The sequence below is a fragment of the Serinus canaria genome, chromosome 2, assembly GCF_022539315.1.
Source record: "Serinus canaria isolate serCan28SL12 chromosome 2, serCan2020, whole genome shotgun sequence".
NCBI lineage: Eukaryota > Metazoa > Chordata > Aves > Passeriformes > Fringillidae > Serinus > Serinus canaria.
The window spans coordinates 114,328,247-114,353,376 of record NC_066315.1 but is presented as its reverse complement, the minus strand read 5'-3'; the positions used below and the strand labels follow the sequence as shown (position 1 = coordinate 114,353,376).

The following is a 25,130-nucleotide window of genomic DNA, read 5'->3' as shown; positions in this document are numbered from 1 at the left end:
CTTTTAAACAGAATTCTGGAGATGGGCATCAGTGGCAGCAGCTTGGAGTCCAAAACACAAGGGTTCATTTTGCAGAATGTTTTAGACTAATATTAAAGCTAAGCAAAGCCATATACAACGGTGAAATCAATGCGTACGTTTAAATGTGAGTTATGTTGGGGGATCATCTTGATATGTTGTAGCATAGCAGTTCATACATTTCTGATCCTGACTTTCTGAGGCCTTGGAAGCCAAAGTATAGCTTAGCTCCTTGATTCATATGCAGTTCCGTGAGGCTTTGCTTCTTAAGCATGTCAGATGAGATCAAGCTTTGCAAATGCTCACAAGTTAACTAGCCAGACCTGCCATCTCAGAGCTGCACTGGAAAATAACCCGAAGCCATGTGTCATGTATCCACACCTCTGAAAAGGACACATGGATAGATTGTTCAGGTCAGCCTACACACTGCAGTTTGGGAGGAACAAATTAGGTAACAGTGGGATAGCAATTAGGAATAGCTGCTTCATTCAGCGGTTTTTAGAAGACTAAGTAGCATGGCACTGATTTCAGTGAACATCTGCTACATAAATTAAATAGTTTCCAGGAGTTATCACCGAAATTGAAAGCTGTGTTCTAATTCCACCTTCTGTATTTTACTGTTATTCCTAGTTTAAGTGGGAGCTTAACTGTACAAAATTCTCTCTTTAAAATGTACATCTATATCATACTTTCTGAATTATTTGTTAAAGTCAAGGCTTAATTTAGTTATTAAAAATTTTATTAAACATTTTTTTCCTTACATCTAGGTAAGTTGAATATATAGTTGAATCATCTCTCATCTTGCTATCAGTATATATTATTCTACACATAACTTTTTTAAAATAGTCTCTTGTTTTGGTGATCTCCCTAATTTAATTACATTAAGTACTGAAACATTTATTTCTCCCATAAGAAAACACTGTAACTTTATTGTTACAAGAACTGAATTCAGAGAATGTATTTACAGCGCTTGTTCTGCTTCTTTAAAAAACTTCATTTATTTCTCTGTGTGGGAGAGCACTTTGCATTTCACCAATATGTTTAAGAAAACGAGATGTCCACAAGATAGTGTGCAAATAACTCATTAAGATTGGTATTTCTAGATATATAAGAAACCATAGCCCTGGTTTATATCCCTTCAGTGTCAAAAGAAAGAAAAAATGCTGGGTTTTTTCTGTCCCTGAATCAGAATCTCCATGCTAAAAACCATTACAGACTACTCTAAAGAAACATTCTCAAATGCAGGGCTACCTGATTTTATCTTTTTTTGCAGATTCTGTAAGTTCCTTCCAGAAAAAGGAGAGAATTTCCTGTTGTACTTTCTACAATATTAATTACAGCATCTGGTTTTGCTAGAGGCAGTAACAGAAAGATGTCTCTTGTTAAATTGTTGACAGTAAAACTGAACATTTTCTTTAAAGTCAGTAAAGATTTTCACAGTAGTTGCCAGCTACAGTGGACCAGTCAGAATTTAAAGATTATCACAAGTGACAACCACTGAGTAAGTGTAGAAATTCCATATAACTCTGAAATAAAGGGATGCTCTGATGATTCAGAATTTTAACCTACATGTTCTAAAATTTCAGTATTAGAATGCTGCCGTTATATCAGTGTCAGTAAATAGCATGGAATGAGGTGTAAGGAAAAAGAATTAAAGCAAAATAATTAGGAAATTGAAGAGCATGAAAATTGAAAAGCATGGCTTTTATGTGGGCACAACTACTCACCTATAGTTCAGCTGAGAAAATCAAAATTATCCAATGAATTTTAACACCTTGTAGAGTTCTTGTTTGTCCTTTGAGCATGCTTATTTTTGCTAGTCCCAAAATTTAAAAATTAATTTCAAGCTTAAAAATTTGAGCATCACATTGATATAATTCAAAAGTACTTCCAGTGTGTTCAGTCTATCAACACTGTTTGCAAACATATCAAGATTAATCGGTCACAAATCTGCTGTCTTTTTCTAAAATTAAGGAAAGCGTTTTGGATGCAAGGACAGCTTGTCAGACTCCAGACTGCAACAGATAAGGAGGATGTTAGGCCTCAGTGCAGAAGGATGAAGGCACTACTTCTTTGTTTCTTTTCATAATGTTGGGTTTTTTCTTTTTGTTGTACTTCCTAACTAGCAGTGGCAGATACTTACATGCAAAATATTTTTCATTCAAACATAAGATCTAGCATCTGTTTTGTTAAATACTGCAAAGTGTAGTTATTTTTCAGATTATTATAGTACCACTGATACAGTATGATATAAAGCAATGTTAATCATTTTTCAGTAGCTTAGAAACTAAGTTATTTTGGCGATACTTTGAAGAGATAGAAGTTTTATTTGTTTATGAACAGGGATTTGACTATTTGTTGATTTTCTTGTGTATGTCAGCCTTTATCTCTTTTTTGTGCTGGAATGGGATTGGTTTAAGTGGCAGAGAAATTATTTAAGAATTCATTTTACTATTTCTTAGAATAATAGAGCCCCACTTACTATCCTGTGATTTTGTTGACTTTACAGTTCTGGCAGGAGTAAAATTTAATAAGCCAAAAAGATTAATTGGAGTTATCAAAGGGAGTAAGTATTTTACATATGACCATATCTGAACAATCTTTCTTAAAAACCCACACTTCTTATAACAGATGTTTTTTGCTCAACTTTGAGAATAAAAGTGGTGTTTTCAGGAGCCATAAATGCCAACCATATGATGTTCATGTGCATTGCATAAAAACAGTTAAGAATTTTTAAAATGAATCTCTAAATTCTCTACATTTAAATATACTTTTTTTAAGTTTTCAATGTATTTTTCCTAAACATTGTAGACATAAGAATTAAAATTCTGAAAAATAAAATTTGCTTTATGAAAGAATAGGAGTAATTAAATGCATGGGCTTGATTTTAAGGTTTCAATAATGGGATGCAGTTTTTACACAGTGTTACAGAAGGCACTTTAGGATCCACACTTCTACATGCATATTTTATATTTATTTTGGTACAGCTCTCCTTGAAATCCTAGAATGTAAATGTAATCCAACGCATTACATACATAACTCTTTTATAGTTAATGATCAAGGCTAACAGAAACATCTAGGTATGATCTTCTTTTATTTGCTTGTCTTCCTAAAAAGCAAAACAAACAAGCCAAGATTTTCATTATTCATATGGTTTTAAGTGTAGCAACAGATATATAATTTGTTGAAATGCCTCTCAGTTGAATGCAGTATATTTCCTTTATTCTTCAGAGAAGGAGGACACTTGCAAACTCATTCAATTGCTTATCTGTAAACACCACTGGGACCCTGTTTTGGCCTTACATTCATGAGGAGCACGTCTGCCTTTCTCAGATGAAGAGTTAGACACTTAAAATGACAATTTCCCTCACTGCAAATTGCACTACATATGTATGTCTGTCTGAAAATCATTTGGCTTCTTGACTACCAGAAAGGGTATGTTGCATATTGAAAATAGGAGGAGAAAGGATAATTGAAGGAACTTGACCTCCCTAGTTACATTACTCATATCCTCCTCTTTGAAAATGAAATGTACAAAAAGGCAAATGTATATGCTGAAGTTGAGTGTTTTCCATTTGTGGTTTTTTTTCCCATATGCTCCTAATTTACTTATTCCACTAGTTGCTTATGCATCCTTCATCATTCCTTCTTTAGTTATTAGTTATTAGTATTCATTAGTCCCGAGATCTATGTACTAAACCTGGGAAGGTAATTATGAAAATTGCCCATGCAAATTGGGTAAAGACACACATAAATTACCAGTTAGAGACTTAGCTAGTAGTCTGCTTGCATATTTTCCCGAATTGCATTCATAATTGCAGCAATTATGTGAACAGTCATGGATGCAGTTTTGCACACACGGCAATTACGTTTTAAGATTTCTTCATGGAGTGACTAAAATCATTACTTTGCTGAGAAAATCATGAGAAGATAAGGTAGTTACAAAACTCATGATTACTAGTAGAGGATGACCCTATTCTAGGTTATTAATGAAATTTAAAAGAGCTGTGCTAATGCCACTGGTTGAATGGCAGACTGGCTTGAACAGCTCAGCTAGTATGAAGGCAGCCAGTGGCACGAGAAAGAGACAAAAGACTGCAGAAATGCCTTTGTGTTACTTGGGATGTTCCTCTGTCATGTCATTTTAAGATTATGCGAATTCTAAGCTTTCAAATTGTTAACTATTCTCTTCCATAGCATGTGAGTACTTGACTGGTCAGAGAAGTTTCCAGGGTTACCTTCTGGCAGTGAAAAAGTTTGGCACATAGATCCCATCTCATATTTGGGTTCATTTTATCCAATTACACTAATCTGGATTGGACCTGTTACTTTGAAAATTAGAACCAAGGCCTCTGTCAACAAATCTGATTTATGGGCAGCAGAAGAATATGGGGATTTCAGAACAAGCTTGATGTGCTCACAAGCCTGGGAAATGTAAGAAGCTCTGTTTTGTGCTGTATGAATGTTATCAGCTATCAACTTGTTTGCTTCCAGATAACAGTAGGATAGATGGTCCATATTATACTTCTAACTTCTAACAGAAGTTAGAAGTATAATATGACTATAGACCATCATTCAAGAAGAAAATGAAAGGTCAAATACGTCCTGGAGGTCTTCAGATTTTTTTATAAAATGAAGAAACTGTTAATCCAGACTAAAGCATTTCAACACTTTGATGAGCTTGTGAGGCTACGCTGAGAAAGCACCAGGGCCATTTCTTTGACATGTTGTCATCTCTGTGGACAACACCACTCTGAACACACAGTGGTTACAGCCTTCTCTAGCTTGAGGGATCTAGGTAATCTGTCATGCTATCATTGTATCCATCACTTTCTTCACCATGAAGTCATCATTTCCAAACTTGAAATTCTTGTATTTCAGGGTGGCTTTTTTTATTGTCCTGAGCTCATTCTGTATTCACCATTTTCTACCTTGCAGACAGCAATTGATTCCTCCCTAATTTTCACTGTGAAACCTTTCTGTATTGTAGTGGATTTCATACAAAACAGGTGATTTTCTTTGATTTTTTTCTATTGTCTGTGTTAGGATATGCAGAACAAGTATTATATCATATCACATTCTTACCAAACACTCCACTGTGCTTCCTTGGCATTCAGGGATGGAGTTAAATCACTGTATATATAATCATCAAATATTGGTTTCCCAGGTGTTGGTGGCTGCTCAGCAACCAGTTGAAAGTACAAATTTGTTAGATGAATGAAAAAAAGAGAGTTTCTCAGCCAAACCAAGGTTGCTGCTTTATTCTAAAGAATAATGGGAAAATAAGCGCTTCATAATAAAAAAGAATAGACTGAATAATGAGTTTAAAAAGAAATAAGAAGTTGTGATTGCCCAAAGTATTTCTTTTCAAGAAGTTATGGGTTTTGCTTTTTTCTCTAAAGTTGTTTTGGAAAGTTAATCAGGCTTTATTAAGTAAGATATCCACATTTAGAAATTTTAAACCAGCAAAATAAAGATATATTCTTAATTAAAAATATGATTCCCTGGATTATCTTCAGTCACATGCCAATATAATGGACATTAAGCAAAATAAATTCACTAATTTTCAGCTTTTGAGACTGCTGGATATCTGTTCATCTTCCACATAGTTGAAAATAAAATAATTGAGATTTTTCCTGTTTCAGAATTATAATATTGGACTTGGCAAGATGCAGATGGATAATTACACTGGAGATGTTAAATAGGTTTTAGAGACAAAATTGTAAATAATACAATACAGAAGAATGATGGACTTATTAGCATATCATTAAATTGCTTTTTCCCTGAGAGCCAAGCATATTTTTCATAGCTTACAAAAAGTGCCTTGCCCAGCAGTAACACATGTGCTTAACATTTGCAAAACCCACAATATTTGACAATGGCATTAAGTTTATATTGCAGAGGAAATTATGACAATACAATTACAAAAATCAGTGAGTTTATCACTTGATAACAAGATCATATGTATGAAAAGCAATCTTTTCTGAGTTAAACATTTTGCAGCCCTTTCGTTTAACTTCCATTAGTTCTATCACTCATGCTGAGAATTTACAGGGCTGCAACATAGCAGCAGAAATATTTGTTAAAATATTTCTTTCATTAATGTAATTTAAACCATTAAAATCATTTTTATTAGTCTAAATTACTTTTTTTAAAGATTATGTACTCAATGAAAAGTAGATTCATGTGGGATATGGTGTGGTTTTTCAGAGCTGCTGGTATCAGCCAGAAAAATACCTTGGTCAAGGAAAATGAACTTAGTCCAGAAACACTCAAATTGTACAAACAAAACCTGGATGACTGTGGATTTCAGGTGAATGATGAATAATGTGCACTCATCATTCTGTGCAGCTTAGTACCAGGGTGGCAGGGAGTTACAGGATGGTTCCTCTGGTTCCATGCAACTGCTGCATGTGGGAATGCAAGAGTGAGCACAGCACCACGGATCCTACCCAGGACTGCAATGGCTGGCAGAACAGCTTGCTTAGACAGAGGTGGAATTTATCAATGGGCCTTCAGGGCACTGACCTGTCTCTTCCTTTAGCCAGCCATGCCTAGAGTTACTCACCTTCTCAGACTTTGCTTAGTGATTAATGCTGTAGGAGCTTTTGTTGCAGTCACAATGCCTTTTTGTAAGTTACAACCCCAGACAGGACCCTATGGCTCCAGGAAATAATTTCAAGATGCTCCACATCACAGTGCCCAACAGGAATATAGAAAATGGCATACTAGATCTGCCTGTGTGACTTTGGGTTCAAAAGTCCAGCTTCATACCCCATTGGAGTGGAAACAAGATCCATGAAATGCTTGTGCAGAATGGCAGGAATTCTCATAAACTTAATGATGGGTGTGGTGAGAGGACAAATATTTTCTAGAGCACATAGAAGGACCTGCTTTTAGTTCTTTCTCTGCCTTCTGTGGGACAGAAATTTTAATTTGAGGTTCCTTCTGCCCTGTATTTCTGTTCAGTGCCTAAACAGGTGGATGACACTGAAAAGACAGCCACTCCTCCCTTGCAAAAACTTCTTCAGAGAAGTAGCAAACTTAGAATAAATCTAATTGACAGTATTTTAAAAATTGCTTGTTCTAGTTGATGTGCTGCTCATTCGGGAAGGAACTGGCACTTCTTGTGTCTGAGATAAGAGATCAGTTTAGATCATTTAGGGTTTTCCTGTAGAGATAGGAGGCACAAGACACCCCAGTATTATACCAACCTTTCAGCTGTCACAGCTGGTTTAGTGTGATTTTCTAACCAGAAGAAATTTTTTGACTCTTCCCACATGGACATACATTGCTATACATTACCTGAGATGTACCCAATGCAAATTCCTTTACTTGGTGATAGGGAGGGTTGGGTGGTGTGGTCAGGGTACCTTGGTGTGTTAAAGCAGACCCAGCAAACAACACGTGACAGGTAACAGTCACACTGCCCAACTCACTGCAGGAAGAGAGTTTGTCACTGCTGTGCTGAACAGTAGAGGGAAAAACCCAGAACAGAGCAGAACAGGATAGAATGGGACACAATGGAGCAGAAGCCAACGAAGGTTACAGCAGGCTCACACTGGTGACTCTGTTGTTGGTCAGGCACAGGAGCAAAGCATTGCAAAGGCAACAGTAGCTGCCTGCATCCCCTTTTCTCTCCTGCCCTACACCGAGCACACTATTAACATTATTTCCAAAGATCTAGTTTGTATTCCTAGACTTTATCATTTCATGTGCCCTGGATGCCTCTATTTTTATTGTATAAAAGAAGGGGAGACAATATTGTGTCTCTCAGGCATCTTTCTGAATTCATTTCTTTTGATGAAAGGCTATTGATTCAGGTGTGTTTGAGTGAATCTGTGAATATACTGCTTACTCAGGAGTTCTTTAGCATCACTAAAATAAGTGTGAAATGCATGAGTGTTTGCCTTATGCAAATAACAGCAGAAATAGAAAATTGTTCTTTTGTCATTGGAAAAAAAAAAAACCACCAAAAAACAAACAGAGCAACAAAACCACTTTAGTGATAATACTGTTATCAGGAGTTGTGTGGTAGAATATTTGCCTTGTACCTTCTAATGTAGATTCCATTTGTCTGCTGTCAACCTATACCTGCTGTTAAGCATTAGACACTTTAAAAAAGAGAAAAAGATAACACAAATTATTCACCATTAATTCTTTAAAATGAGTCACTATTAAAAGCCTAATTGTTTGCTGAGAGAGTCCAAATTAGTGGACTTCACAAGATCAAACAAAATTGAAGATATTTGTCTAAATTAAAATGGAAACATGCATCCAGAATATACCAAATGAACATGGATGCTCCTGTAATAATAATTTTATTATCTTCAGCTTCCAGGCCAGACTTTTAATTATGACCCTTTATATCAGGGAAAACCATGTACTCAGGATTAAAAACCTATTTCTTTAACTAGTCTAGTTTAAGACTGTGGTTTGATATATTCTATGCTACAACTTTTATAAAAACCAGAGAACACTTCTAATAACACTTTTCTAATTTCATGGTTCAGTGCACAGTCAGTAAAGATTTAAATAATTCAGAAAGAAAGCCTATTCTGTTTCTTTATTAGAAGTTTGAGTCAGGCAAATTCTTTGACATTTAATAGGTTTTTAACCCTTTTAATAACTTCTTATAATGAAATTTATTGGAAGTTGTTTTAAATAAAGGGTTATTATATCAGAGTGAATAGCAGTCGGTAGTTTTTTATGATTAGTTTTGAGACCTTGGCCCTGTGTGGCTCAAAGGATATTAAAACATAAAGTAGAAAAGAATGTTAATAGTCACCAAATTAACTGTGTACCAAGAAATATAGAAACTGTATATGACTGCATTTTTGTCATTATGTGATCACACTATAAAATTTTGCAGTCAAATTTTGAGTATATAATAGCTTTAAAGGGACTTAAGATCACTTACAGATCCAGCACTATATAAAACGACCTGAAGTGGTTTAATTTTTAACATAATGATTTTGAAAAGATTAGTGCAGCAGATTTAATAGGAGTAAGGGGTTTTATTATTTTTCATTTAGGGTTCTCTTTACATGTGAGGTTTCTGCTGTTTAATTTTAAGACTGTTTTCCTAATCAACAGAATTTTTGAATGATCCTTTCAATTTATTCTAAAAATGCAGTGGGTATAGTATATAAAATACTCCTGTGTAAAGCACTAGAATGTTCCCCAAATACCCACTTACTTTAAAACTTAGCCTTTCATTATACAGTTAGGTGATACAGAAGAGAATTATAAAACTGAGATGATGAAAACACACCTCCCCTCCCTCTGTTAGGTGGTGCTTTGAGTTATTCCTTTTAATGTGTTTTGAATGGTTCTCTGTGGTCATTTCACAGTAACCTTGACTCTCATAAAAAATCTTTCTTTAGCACTTGTTCACTTATAGGTGTGCTAAAGCAAGAATTGGTTGGAAATATGATTTCTCCTTTAACTTAAATGGAAACAAAGACCTGATAAATTGTGAATCTTGAGGTTTGATCACTCTTTGTTCGTGACAGGACATACATACCAAGTACCAATTTTAGTCACTCTAATCAGTAACCTCAAACTTCCTGTCAGATTTCAGACCTCCAAATATTTGGGTCACTTTTTTGTTTTTCTCTGGTGTATAAATACAGATGTTCAAGTTATCTCAAGTTTTAAGCTCTCTCATGAAAGAGTATTACCACAGTGGAAAACAACAGATAAAACTGCATGATTTGCTTTTGATTCCCTTGCCATTAATCTGTGATCCTGACCATCAACGAGCATGAACTGCCACGAGGTACCACTGCTTGATCACCTGTATGAACTAAATGAAAGGTGTCTAAAATTGACATTGCTGTGGTTTTAGACACTCTTGTACAGAACTATAGAATATCCTGTGTTGAAAGGGACCCACAAGGATCATTTAGTCCAACTCCTTGTCCAGCATGAAACATCCCCAAGAGTCACACTGTGTGCCTGAGAGCATTGTCCAACACTTTTTAAACTCTGTCAGGCTTGGTGCTGTGCCCACTTTCATGGGGAGCCTGTTCCTCATTTTTATGATGACTATTGCTTGCATTCTGAAGCACTAAATAAATAAATAAATAATAAATAAATTATTTGGTCTTTTTGTTTTATCAATTGTCTTGGTCCTAAATTGTATCATTTCCCAAATACAATCCCTTCTCAGTATGCCTGTTCTCACAAACTTGGATGGCAACTTTAATGTTATCTTTTCTTCTCTTTTGAAGCCTTCACTTACAGAATCAAGTGATTATGTAGGAATTACCTTTTTCCCCCTTTTTTTTAATGAGCATCTCTGTGTCACTGGAAAACATCTTGCAGATGTGCATTGGCTTATGGTAGAAGATAATTAAAATGCCTGAAATAAAAGCAGTAACATTTCTAAGCAAATTTCACGGCTTTTCAGGGGGTTGGCACAACCAGGGCTAATACTGCCTTTAATGGAGTGTGATTTGGGAACAGAGAAACGTTCAGATCTAATACAGCACAGGGAGTAGCACAAGTTTCCTGGGAATATAAATGAGAATACTACTATTAACAGAAACCCCCTCTGCCTACCAAAGAATGTCCAAGACACCTGATGACTCACGTGGGTCATGCCAGTGAAGAAAGAAGGACACTGTGAGTATCTTCATAGAAAACCCTTAAGATCCCCTGGGATTTTCTCCTACTTTTTTTAAATTAGATGATTGAACCATAGCTTCGTATAGTCTGAAAAGTTGTTACTCTCTAACTTACCTTGACCATGAAGACAGGAAGCAAAGAACTGTCAGCCCCTTCTGCAGTGTCCATCAAAAATATTCACAAGAGCATTCAACTTGTAGAAAACTATGCAAAAATCATTTCAAGAACTGATGGTGGTAACAGTAATTATGTCTGTCATTCCTTGATACGAATTTTGTCACAGCAGTGAGATATGTGAACTTTACTTGCTTCAGTGAGTAAGCCCTGTGTATTTCTCCTTATGTTTTAATGTTTTCATCTCCAGTGAATTATCTCTAGTGTTTCTTGCATGTACTTAGACCTGTTGTGTTTACTTTGATCTGTTAAGGCAACCTGTCTTTCTGCTTTCATTTAGTGATAACATTTATTATAAATGAATCTAAATAGGGAGGGACAATTGGGACTTCTGCAGCTTTTCAGAGAGATGTTGCCTCACAGTTATTAATTATAACTAGAAAAATAATGTGAATTATTTTGCTTACAGCACATTCCCTTTGAAACTGCCTGTCTGATGCTTCTCAGAAAAAAAATGTTTGCTTCTTAAAGCTACATTCTGGGACATTAGTAAAGAGTCCTGAAATTTTACTCTTTCTGCCTCTTGCATATGTTAACCAGCTTGTATCAAAAAGGCTGATAATTCATTTTATAGTTTTTTATAGCTATGTGCTACCTTCTGTGAGAGATGAAGGATTCTATCTGAATGCTGTGTCAGATGAAAATATCTGTATTTTGTGGACTTCAGAGCACAGTCTTTCAAGAAATATGAAGGTTATTGGATATAGTCCAGAGGAGAGCAGAAAGAATTATAAGAGGTATAGAAAACACAGCATATGGACAAAGTCTTTCAATCTTCAGGTTTTGATGTTTAGTCTAAAGAAGAAAAAACTGAAAAGAAATTCATAATAGCCTTCTAGTGTGTACAACTTTTCTGTAAAGAAGGAGAAAAACATTCCTCATGTCCACTGGGAGCAAAGGAAAAAGTAGTAGGTTTAAATTACAACACAGGAGATTTAGGTGAGACATTATGGAAAAAAGCCCTTTCCACTGTAAGGATAGTTAAGCACAAGAATTGCCTAGGGAGGTTATGAAGAGGTTAGACAAACATATGTCAGAAATGATTTAGGTATAGCTAATCCTGCTGTGAGATAATGTTGGACTAAATAACCTTTTGAGGTCCCTTCTAGCACTATTTTCTGTGATTCTGTGATGAGGATACTGTACTCACATTGTCCTGCTGTGAGGTGTTTCCTCACAGGGATGATATCACTGTATTCTGCACTGTATGCTTTGCTTTGTTTTCACTGCAAGCTGATGGGATGAACAATACTCTGATGTTGAAAGCTCTTTAGCCTTATTCTTAGTACCTCAGGAACTTTGAGCAGGGCATTAGGAGCTCATCTTCAATCAGACAGCCCTGTTCTGGTTTTGCACTACCCATGTGTCAATAAGGGACTTTGGTACACACCTTAGATTTAGGGACTTGTACTGTCTTTTAACTTGCCATCAAACACTTATTTTGCTAAATGCTCAGTTTCTGCTTATAAACAAAATGCAAACAGAAAAAAATGAAAACAGACATGAAAAGAAATGTATCCTAGCTTCCCCATTAGTAAAACCAAAATAAAACCAGGCGTGTTCTAAAGCTGAATATTACTCAAGTTGTGAAACATCCTGGAACTGACAGATGGAGAATGATATTAAAGTGCCAGATATTATGATTATTACCTCATCACAGAGACCGTCGAAGATGTCAGTTTAAGACTGCCCTTATCCTCTGTAACATTTGAAACTCTCTAACTTTGTTCTTCCATTTGGCATTCTGCCATCCGTCGGGATTTCGGTTCAGCATTCGGCAGGAGCGTGTTCCCAGTATTGCCTCTGCATACTGAGTATGGCTCAGCACAGCCACACAGCCCTGGGCTTTGTGAAACTCCAGCTGGAGGAGCAAGGAGTATGAGGTTTCAGATTTTGAAGTAGTTTAGAAGAAATTGGTCATACATTTTGACAGGGTGTGTCTGATTAGTGTTGCTATTCTGCAGAGATGAGGTTGTCACAGCACCTGTGACAGGGACACACCATTATGCCACAGCAGTGACCCATGTGTGTAGTTTTCATGGCTTAGTGTGTTCTTGAACCTACAGAGGAGGTGGGGCAGTTCTTGCTTTTCTTCGTCCTTTAGGAACATGAAAGTTCATGTTTCCCACAGTGTGATCTCACAACTTTTTACATTTATGTGATTAGTTGCCCATTCTTACTGAAGGCATGAGCATTTTCCATTTTCATAGACAATCCCACTTTTTCACCAGGTAGAGGCAGGATGGGAGAAGGCAGGCTCTGCAGTGCATGGTAAAGAGGTGAGCCAGAAGCCTCATCAGCAGATGTGAATCATGTCTGAGGATCCTGAGTGCCACAGCTCTGTGAGATGGACTTAGACTAGCTTGTTCTCTGCAGGCAGGTCCCTTAGGTGAGGGTTTCTGGCTTAGCATCTGAAAGAGAAAATTTACTGTTAAACAAGCTTATTTGCTGCTTACACCTGGTTTTCTGCAGGTAGCCTGGTATTCATCTGATTTAAAAATTCAGGAGAGAAGCTGAATTCATGTGAAAAGTACTGGGGCTTTTTAACTCCACCACTTCATTTGCAGTCCTCAGAATTTCCCTGGTGAGGGGTTCTCTTGCAAACATACGTACACATGTATTTTGTACGGGGAAACATTCAGTACTGTTCAGTTGCTAAATTATCTGAAAACACAGCCTATGTTCAGTACTGGAGCTAAAATTGTATCACAGACTGTTTAAAAATATATGTTGTTTAAAGAAGACAAACACAGAATGTTCTGTATTATCTATCTGATATTTGAAGCTCTTAAAGGAGAGATCTTTTTGAATAATGGCAGAATCAGAGAATCACAGAATGGGTCGTGTTGGAAGGGACCACAGTGGGTCATCTAGCCCAGGCTTCCTGCTAAGGCAGGGTCATCCCAGAGAATATGGCACAGGATTGCGTCCAGATGGTTCTTGAGTATCTCCAGTAAGGGAGACTCCTCTCTGGACAATCTGTTTCAGTGCACAGTCATCCACTCACTCACTCACACAATAAAGAAGTTCTTCTACATATTCAGGTAGAGCTTCCTGTGCATCAGTTAAAGCAGTTGTATCATATTTTATTTGAGGGAAAGTTATTTAAATGGTAGCCCTTGCTCTGCTTTTAGACATAGATAATTTTGGAGTTCATTCAAAATAAGAGTTAGGAGTTTCATATGGTGGTTGCTACATTTCTACAGTTCATGAAATCATTAGGATGCCTACCCTTCCTAAAAAGCAGTCAAGCCTTTCCAGCTTTTCCTGGAAGGGTTTATTCTGCACCATGAGATGCTGCCCCATGAAAACCCAAGGGCTCAGCCCCTGCAGGATGAAGGGTGCCTGGGGAGGGCACACACCCACACTGAGTGCTGCAGACAGGGTGAAGGGAGGGCTCTGCTGGAGGGTTTTGCCTCCCTGTGTCTCAGGGAGGCAAAACCCTCCAGGGACTGTGTGGGCTCCCATCCCCTTACTGTTTGCCCCGTGTTGGCCAAGAGAACCTGGAGACCCCCCCAATGCTGCTCCACTTTCCCCAGCTGCTGCCCAGCTCAACAGCTGGATCCAGAGCAAAGTATCTGAGCAGCAGTTACAGCTTCATGGGCACAACTGCCTTGATACAGATTGCCTGCTGGAGGCAGAGATAATGATAGCTTTCAAGGCTAATATGCTTGGCAAGGAGGGAGCTGATACTGGAGGGAAGGGACCAAGAAATCAGTGGTAATTTAAAAATATAAATGTCTACCAGGATTCAAATTTCAGCCTTCAATTGATTTCATTCACTGTGCTCTCTGTGCTCATCTCCTCCGGTGCTTTAGTAGTCATTAAATGAACTTGGAAAACAAGTTTGTATCGATAACTCTTTTTACCAAAAGCTATTAATTTCTAAAATAACATAAATACAGGTATAATTGTGATGTCACATTGTCAGAAGCCAATTCAAATACCTTTCAGAGACACAAGTACATGTAAAGGGGTAATTATGCCATAAGTAATGGTATTATTAGCTTGATTTACTGCCAACCAGTCACCTTTATGAAAATCAATCCCCAAGCTCATAAAATAAAATATCTCCCAAAAATTGATACATTTTTACACTGTCAATAATAAGAGAAAAGGTGCAGTTATGGGTTTATCTTTACTTTTTCCTATGTGTTACTGATTGAAAGGTATCTTACAGATTGCTATGATATGTGGGAGTGTGTACATGAGCAAGAGATAGGTTATAGAAGTCATGAGCTATAAAAAGATTTTTAAAAAAATAAAATCTGAGTGATCTTTAGACAATTCAGATGACATGTCTAACAAAGACTGTCAGTAGAATAAATGTGGCTATGTTAATATATTGAACCACTAACACATGTCCTTATCATAATGGAACTTACACAATGGTAGCTTCTGTCAGATTCTACTTTATACATACACACGTGTTTGTCTGATGCACAGAAAGACAACTGTATCCATTTCATTTCAGCTCTGAATTGATACTTCCATTTTAAATCACCCACAGAACATCTTAGCTTAAATCTGAGCTTCTCTCTGCTACTCTTTGCTATTTGCCGTGTTTCTGTATGAGTATACTGAAAAGAGGTTGCAGGCAATCTGCTGAGGTCTGTGTGTATGGTGCATTTGACCTCTGGACAAGAAAGGAGCTTCATCCTCCAGTGCTTTTAATTCTTATCCTTGCAGAGGCTGAATCTGTTGCTTGCATTCAAATAGTATGTCTTGTTAATGCTAAGGAGCAGTGACCCACATAGCACAATGGATTCATTTGTCAATCCTGTGATTTCTGAGCTTTCCATTCATATATGTCTTAGCAGTAAATCGACTCAGAAATCATTTAATCAGTCTGTCAATGCATCCTTCTTGTCAATGGTCTGAATCCTGAAAAGTCCAGTTTCTTATTGGGCTGCACCAGGTAAAATAGATTTGGACCCAATACTAGATATTCTGACTCCAAAAATTCCCTGCAGCTCCCAAATTGCAACTCAAAACCACCAAAATCCTAAGTTTAAAAAGCAGGGTCTGGAAATTATCTTGAATTTTGAGGATGTTATTGTTCTGGTCTAGGTCTGAACTTCAGAGTGCAAAGCTGTCCCTGTTTGTTAGCATTTCAGAAATACTCTACACAGTTACAGAAAGCAGTGCCCTTTTGTTCCCCCATGAAAAAAACCTGAGCTTTCATTGCTTTTTTTTGCTATTTCCGAGGGCTGCAGCTAGAGCCTGAGTTCTTTATAACTCAGTGTTCAGTGTTTTGCAAATGTCAATCATATCCTTACTATGTTTATTTTCAGTATTTACATGTTTATTTAAGTACTTGCCATTTCCTTTAAGCCTTACATAGCCAATCAGGCCAACCGAGGTCTAAAGGAACAGAACACTTGATTAGTGATATGCTAAATACAGTTTTTTTCCTCTTGTAGATGCAAGATTTACGGAATACAGAAGGAGCCCAGTATAGTTCCCATCCTCAGATGGCAACCATGAGGCCAAGGGTTCAACCTGCAGATATTAGGCAGCCAGGAATGATGCAGCATGGGCAGCTGACTACTATTAACCAGTCCCAGCTCAGTGCACAGCTTGGTTTGAATATGGGTGGAAACAGTGTTCCTCACAACTCGCCCTCTCCACCTGGAAGCAAATCTGCAACTCCTTCACCATCCAGTTCAGTCCATGAAGATGAAGGAGAAGATAGCTCTAAGGTAGGCTTAGATGCTAGGATTGCTATGTAAATGGTGGATATTTTTAGGACCTGCTAAATGAATGATATGGCCACAGTTATTAAGGTGATGCTTTATACATGATTGGTGGTTCACTGAAGTGAAAAAAGGGTTATGAATACAGAAGTTACAATATCCAGGCAACTCTTCAGGCAGCTTGAGTAAATTGCATCATTCCTCTTTGTGAGAGCAAACTGGAATACTGCTGAACACTGAAAGGATAGTCATTCCTTTAGGACTTTAATATAAGGGTTGAGTTTTCTCACTTGCATAGCAGGGATGTTTGTTCCCAGTTAAAGATCAAGTTACTGCTATAAAAAGTATGAACAGTCTGTGCAATATGCTAGTCTTTGCCACTTGGTCACAGGATGAGTAAACAGAACATCATAGCAACCAGAACAGAAAGATCCTATGAACTTTAAAAACCTTACCTTGAAAATCTGGAAGACCCTGTATGCATTCATACTTTTGAGAGGTGCTGACACTTCATCATGACATGTTTAAGCTTCATTTTCATGTCAGTGCAGGAATGAAGTGATAAGAGAAATTTACATAATAAATTTCTTTAAAGGATAAATGTCAATCTATATAGCAGGTTTTGCATACAAAAATCTCCCAAATCTCCCAAAATCCTGAAAACCCCCCAGAAATACACAAGTCTATTATCTTAATTTTGCAGACAGAAAAGCTGAGACACAGGAAGATTGGGACTTTATACTAAGTCATCCCTTAAACTAGGAATATAGCATGTTGAAACTGGGGACCTCCTTAGCTCTGTTTTGTGGTCACTAGAAGAAAGCAGTCCTGTTAGAGCACTCCTGCAGTGCAGTGTGTGCCACAGACATGTCTGGTGGGGAAAAGCTGCAGACTTGCAGAGAATGTGAAGGAAACATATTGTGAGTCACTGTGGAGGTATAATCCAGTCAAGAAATGTGAGTCTGATTTGTTTTAACATTATATTGTTTTTCATGCCTCGAGCTATAAAATAATCATGTAATTGGAGACATATGTTTTACTGCATTTTGAATAAATTCTGATTCAAAAGTTTTATTTCAGGACATTCACCTGATTTCACAAACTTTAGGTTTTAAAAATTACTGAATAATTCATACATTTTAAATGAGCACTTCCTTACTGAGGGACACTTTAGAATACAGCTATGTAAAAATAATTCCAGGCAGCCTTTACTTTTTCAGAATAATTTATTTGCTACTCCTCTTGCATTGCTAATATTTTTACATTGCTGGGAGTGTGCAAGATGCTCTAAACTTCTGGAGAAAATATCCATTCAAACAATTTGGATTTCCTTTCTACTTCTATCAAGTATTTCAGTTATTTAATCTAAATTTTTCACGTACCTTTTCACTGTAGCACTTTGTGCTAACAAAAGCGTAGGGCTGTGGTTTAAAGCAAGCAGTAGTTATCTGGAGCTAATGTTTTTAATAGAGAAATACAAAGCACTGCAGACTAAGTAATATTGGTATTTTCTTTGTGAAAACCAGTTTATATAGCATTCAACTTTTAATAAGGATGTTTCTCTCCTTAAAATTCTCTCATGCTTAGTCTAAGCAGAAAAAGATGACAAATGGTACAGTGCATGACACAAAACTAAATCCAGTGTGCTATAGTAGATACATTGCCTTAAAATTATAATTTATAATTTCACTGCTAAGAGAAAAGTTTGAAAGGATATTACATTTGGTTAATATTGACAGAGGGCTTAAATTCTTCTCTATCAAGTATAGTTTAAACAGCAAGCTTGATGGGGAGCAGATAATGCTGTACATGTCTTCTGTGGGATTTCTTAGGGCTTTGTGCAAACACCTGGGGCTGGCCAGCAATGGGGACAGGACATGGGCTGGCACACCTGATCCCATGCAATGATTCTGTAGCTCCCTCTGTAAAAGACAAAAAGGGTTAAATAATTACCCTGAAAGTAAAGTGTCTTGTTGTACTTCAAGATTTAAAGCTCTCTACTGTGTATCTTTTTGTCACATTGCTCTTCCTGGAAGCTGCCAGTGAGTGGCTTAGAATACTCAAATCAGTTTTCTGTGGTGATCTTTCTCCCCAGATACAACAGTATTACATTTTATCAGAGTTGCTTTGGAGGGGCCTGTGAAAGTTCTCTCTCCAGAAATCCTCTTCCAAGTGAAAGAAGGCACTGGATGGGGACAGGAACAGATAGACCAACTGTTCTATCTCCTGTGAGAACACTTGTCTTTTAACTGAATATAACTTTGCAAAATTTGGATTCTTCTCTTTGATTTATAAACTATCATGCAGATGTGTTGTATTATTTAATAGATCAGGACCAGAGCTCATTAGCCAGTCCTTTGGTAGGAATGCACATGCTGCAGTGGTGGGGTTGCTGATGGAGTTCACTTTGTGCAGTCAGAGATGTTTCTGCCATGAGTGCTGGGTAAAGTCCTCTCTCAGTTTCTACCAACTGAAATGTGTGAAAGAGAAGCCACTGGTCTTTTCATAGCATATTTGGTAGAGAGGTCCCTAAAAACTATACCTACTTCTATCTAGAAAAAAACAAAAAATGCAGAGATATCAATATCCTGGTAATATTTATATGGATTTATAGAAAGAGCGTGATGGAAGGTGCAAAAAATACATACTTTATGTACCCATTTGGACTAAAACTATAATTGTTGCCCTATGAACCACTGATTTCCATGAATGAAGGAAATGACCATTTCAGCTCAATATGCATATTCCAAATTCCAGTATTAAGCTTTACAAACTGATGTAACTGTTCACGTATTGAGCTTTGTGTATGTTCATTCCATGATAAGTATTCAAATTGTTGTAAGCCTTATCCAACATACACAGAACTAATGGCAGCAGCTGCTAAATGTTATTTGGCAATACTCATTCTCAATAAAAACTCTTTCATATAGGCTGTTCAGGCTTCAACTGTCCTATATTCCCTTGCTCAAAGAAAGGGAAAGGAGCTGCATTCTAGAGGGCTCAGTTTCCCTTCATGCTGTTACTCTAAAAGCAGGACAGCTGAGGTTGCTTGACCATGAGATCATTGACAACTATAGCATAGTTGTAAGGTTGGATATGCATTCAGGGAGCTGCTAAGACCATGGCACTGTGAAATGTAGCCTCAGACTAAGGGTATTGTCTCTGCAAAGAGTGCCCATCACTAAGGCTCCTCAATTCTTACAAATCTCATATGTGGGACTATTGTTAGAAGCAGGAAAAAGGGAGAACTTAAAAATTAGTAGTTGTAAGTAACTATAAAAACATCCTAAACAAAGTTACCACTTAGCACATGCCTTATTTTGACCACCTCAACATTGAAATATTGTATTTATGTAATTCTTGCCATAATTCACACTGTTGAATCGTTAAACTTGTACTTTGTTATTGCCAAGCATAATTATGAGCTGCTGGAAGCATTACTGGTTTGTAAATAAGTATTTCTTCATAGATGGATAACAGGGTCTTCTTCCATGTTAATTTACATATCACTTATGAGAGAAATTCATATGATGTATTTTAGAGGAAAGATAGCAAGAGGACTGCAAGTAGCAAGAATTAAATAACAGAAATACAATTACTAAAGAACTGCTGCAGCATATTCTCCTTATGCGGCAGAGGTTTTACAATATTTACTTTATATGATAGGAGTTATAAGTGGAATTCTGTGTTGTCTGTTCAGCCTATTATGCAGATGGTGCTTGATTAAAATCTATTTTAAACTACGGCGATTACTGCAAGATAGTGTGCATAAAACAGCTCTCCTAGCTCCATTAAAGGCTTTGGTACTATTGCAGTTTATTTTAAATATGCTTATAGACATTTTCCAGGTTCTCAAGGGACATTTAGATATCAACGATGTGCCTGACTTGATAGTTTTAAATCCTGCACTAGATATTCTTGTGATCTATTACGTGTGCAACATGGTTAATATACACTTTTTTAAAGTGAAAGATTATTGCTTTCTTGTGATAAATAAGTTAAATACATCACCATAATTAAGCAATAAGCCATGACAGGAGGTGGATTACCATGAGCTAACTACACCTCCAGGGATTTTGAGGCACAAGTCTATGCCTAGCAGAATATATATGGTTTTTATTTTATTTTCCATCTGTCTCTGCTTTGTTGGTTAGAAGTGGAGTCTATGAAACTGATAGACTGATGAGAGCATAAGGCAGACCATCATCTCAGCCATTTGCAAGGTTATTAGTAGTGGAATTCTGGTATTCTTTTTATTTCGTTATTTTCATATAAGACAAACAGAATTTCCCCTGTGAGTACTCTGGTTTTAACAGTGGGTTTTTGAAGTCTCTTGATCATTAAGGTTGGAGAGTAAGTTTTTAGAGCTGTTCACAAAACAGCTTACCAAAAGGCACTTACACAAGTTTCTGTAGTATATCACCTAGTTTAAGGGTAGTTGAAGTAGTGGGGTATCCTAACATACAGAGAACTTTTAAATCACATTGGTTCAAAAATAAACTGAAAAGAGAAAAATGTTAGAGAATCACAAGGGTAAAATTTTAACTATAGAACTAATTATTTCAAAGTCTTCTTGCTCATGGAGTTCCAGTTGCACTGGACTTCTGAAAAGTTTAGACTAATGTTCTCAATTTAGAGCCCTAGTTAATTGCACTTTAACTGCTAGTTTTGTGTATCCTGTAGAATTAAAAAATAGCGAGACAAAAAGCTGGATAACTTAATAAAGGGTAGCACAGTTTTGTTTTTCCATATTTTCCAAATGCTGACAATAGGCTGCCTGTCTATTAACTTTGAATTAAGGTTGCAGCTATTGTAACATAATGCTCAAAAAACCAAGCAACTTCATTTTCAAGGCCTGGTCATCACTTTGTTGCTGTTTTTAGTAAACCACAGAGATTCAGAGTGTTCACTGTAGTCACTTGGGTTCTGTTGGACACCACATATTGAGGCATATAGGAAAATTAAAAAGTCATTTTTCTCAGAATGTGAATTTCCAGCCATTTTCCTCATGCAGTTCAATGATTTGAACACCTGTGTCCTCCTGTGCCACTTGATACGTATTATTAAAAAATAATAATAGAAGGAAGTGAAAGAAGTCATGCCTGGTAGATCCTTAGCCTAGAGCATACCATTTATGCTCTTGATCTTCTCTTCTCTTAAAAATGCTTATGATGCACAGTGCTTTGGTCACGCCGACAAAAGAAAAAAGCCTTTGAACCCACTTGTAAGATCACACACCATTTCTACAGTTACAGTAAATTAAGTGATCATATCAAGAAAAGCTACTTTGCCATGGAGCTCCAATGTGTTGGAGAATCAGGTTATTGTCCCTTTATGTGCTTGTAAGTCATAGAATCCTAGAATAATTTAGGTTGGAAAAGACCTTTAAGATCATGGAGTTGAATTGTTAACCTCATATTTCCAAGCTCACCACTAAACCATGTGCCCAGGAGCCTGCATCTAGACATCTTTTAAATGCCTCCAGGGAGAGTGACTCCACCACTTCCCTGGGCAGCCTGTTCCAATGCTTGACAATCTTTTTGGTGAAGAACTTTTTCCTAATATCCAATATAAACTTCCCCAGGGGCAACTTGAGGCCATTTCTTCTCATTCCTGGCTGGCTTGTAACTTGGGTCAAGAGACCAACGTTTGCCTTGCTACAACCTTCTTTCAAGCAGTTGTAGAGAGTGATGAGGTCTCGCCTGAGCTTTCTTTTCTCCAGGCTAAACAAACCCTGTTTCCTCAGCTGCTCCTCACAAGGCTTGAGCTCCAGACCCTTCACCAGCTTCACTAGGAAAGTTGGGTGCTTTGGCATTTGCACAAATGCTCACGTGCAGGGTTTTTTTCAGGGGGTGCATAAATAAAGCACATGCGCTTTCCTCCATACACCATTCCTCTTTCACTCCTTTCCTCAAACCATTTGCTTTTACGTGAGCAGATATAAAAACTACTCAGCCAAATCCAGATAGGTCAAAACTGATCCTTTAAAGGGCTCTAAACTGTCTATGCTGGTAAAGGTTTTTTTCTGCAGACTTTCATTAGAAAGTGTATAGGGGAATGTCTGTATCTTGAATTTCTTGGCTCACAACCAGATTTTCTTCAAAGTCCCTGGAAGATGTACCACCAGCTGCAGAAGAAATTGATTTGAACAGTAGTCTGGGGTCATTCTGGGGAAGGATGAGAATAAGCAAAAGGTAGAAATGACAGTGTTCTGATGTCTGCAGATAGTTTATGTTGAACTGATACTCAAGCTATAAACTAATTTCATTTGAATTTTTCTCATTGTTTTCATTAGAATTTTCTCATTATTTTCTTGTTATAGCCACTAGCAATAAAACTTAGAAAAGGTGAAAAGAAGACCAGACAGAGATTATAGCAATTATAGGAAAGAGAAATAAAAAGCATTATCTGAAATACTAACTGAATTTTATGCATGTGACTGATGCAGATAGTGTCAACATTTGGATTATCAAAGATAACAACAATAATTCCATTTCTGCATTCCAGATCCAAAGTTTTTGCATCACAGAGGCTGTAACAGTGGTTGGAATTAATTAAACTGGCTTTTTTAATAGTACTTTCCTAATTTTATGTTACAGGTCAACGGTGGCGAGAAAAGACCTGCTTCAGATATTGGAAAGAAACCTAAAACTCCCAAAAAGAAGAAGAAGAAGGACCCAAATGAGCCACAGAAGCCTGTGTCTGCCTATGCATTATTCTTTCGAGACACTCAAGCAGCCATCAAGGGCCAAAACCCCAACGCTACTTTTGGTGAAGTCTCTAAAATTGTAGCTTCAATGTGGGACGGCTTAGGAGAAGAACAAAAACAGGTACAATATGTGCTGTAGCTCAGAGGCTTTGTTTCAGGAAAGTGTTATCAGGGTCATCTGAGCTCTGCAGGCAGCTTCTTTTGTTAGCCAGGATGAAACTTGAATATGTGCCATCTCAGGAATATGATTTAAAGAGACTGAGATAAGGAGAGTATAATTTTATTTTATCTGTATGAAACCACTAAAAGAGTTTACCTTGTTTTGGGATGTGGCACAAGTTTTAGGATTATATTTAGGAGTGTTTTATGCTGAAATATGTGGATTTTGCAAGGTCATTGCCCTGTATGTGAAACTGCTGTGTAAGGGGGCCTTGCTGCCAAAGCTCAGATCTGTGCAATAGGAGCTGACATATATCTGAGCTCCCACTTGCAGATGTTTCCCTTCCCCATGATCCCATGATGCCAAGAGTGAAGCTGGGCTCACATTTGCTCCCAAACCACCTGGCTTTGATGAAAGAAGTTGGTCATGTGTTGACCCAAAGAGACCTAGGGTAGGTGCTGGCAAAGGGCATCCTCTAGCATATATGTGGGCTGTGGAAATCACTTCCCAAGGTTACTTCTGTCTTCCATGGAAGGCCTTGGTTCTGCAACAAGGCCAGCAGAGCTGGACCTGAAATGTTGCAGAAATCATTCCAAGTCAGGCAAAGCTGTGTAAAAGTGGGCAACTCTGGAAGCTCATCATCACATTGAAGTGGTGACAGCTGGCAAATACCATGGATCCTCACTGTAGCATTACTCTTCTTCTTGTTGTAATTGGTTGCATTTTTACTAACTGACAACAGAATGGATTGGATTGATAAAGGAATGGAAACTTTAAGAAAGAAACAGATATGGAAGGGAAGGATGTGCTGGATGAGAGTTATATCGGCTAGAGGAGACCTGGACTGGGGTTGATGTTAGCACAGAGAGTGGAAAAGTACTGGGAATTAACTGAATCCCCTTCATTCATGCACTGGTATTACAAAATTACAGTTAAAAAACCAAGAACCTAAGAAAACTTTTTAATGATTTCTTGGTAGGTAAAATTAATTGGGCTTGGAAAAAAAAAAGGGTTACTTTGCTAATAACTGGGTGGTGTAGGTACATCTAGATCCTTGCTAAATATACCAGTGAAAAAAGAATCAAGATTTGGCACTCACTGACTAACTAAAAGAAAAAAAACAAAAATAAAACCCCTTATTATCTACCTCTTGTTATCTAGTATCCACCACTGAATAAGGCTAGAATTTGGAAGGTTTAGCTGCAGAAAAAGTAACTTTCTGAATACAGGTATCAGAGAAGTCACTTGGACTGGCACATTAGAGTTATGTTCTCGTGTTGCATCTTTCTTTTCCCTTTTTTAATATGCCCAGCAGAGGCCAACCTAAAAGACTGTAAAATGCACATTTCCTTCAAGCTTGTCATGTGAGTATTACCACCAAAATATTAAAGCTGTTCCATAGAAATGTGTAAGAAAAGTGCATGAAACTCTAAATTTCCAGCTTAACTTCAATTTCCTGTTCATGGTTGAGAGCAAAATTTGAATAAGTTCTCTGCTGTAAGAACGAAGCAAAATTTATTTTCCTTGTCTCTGTTGCTGTTAATGTAATTTGAAACACAGATGAATGATGCATTATGGAATCCATAAGACACATGCATGTAAAAATGGCTGCAACTATGTTTTTTAAGCCAGTTCTTTAAAAAGTTTGGGTTAGCAAATCTTCATTGCTTTTTTATTCATTTTGCCTATTCATTATCATCTATTAAGCACATTTTTAAAATTCCAGGCCCAAGCCCTTTCT

General features: G+C 37.2%; 1 protein-coding gene across 2 annotated transcripts in view; it reads left to right on the top strand.

The window, feature by feature from the left end:
* Positions 1-25,130, top strand: part of TOX (thymocyte selection associated high mobility group box) — a 217,742-nt gene that overhangs the window by 157,182 nt on the left and 35,430 nt on the right. The window contains exons 4-5 of one of the 2 annotated variants that reach the window (XM_009085557.4): positions 16,248-16,526; positions 23,120-23,350. In XM_009085557.4, coding sequence (XP_009083805.1) covers positions 16,248-16,526; positions 23,120-23,350 — 510 coding nt within the window. The remainder of the gene's footprint in view (positions 1-16,247; positions 16,527-23,119; positions 23,351-25,130) is intronic. The other variant, XM_030239706.2, reaches the window with a different exon arrangement.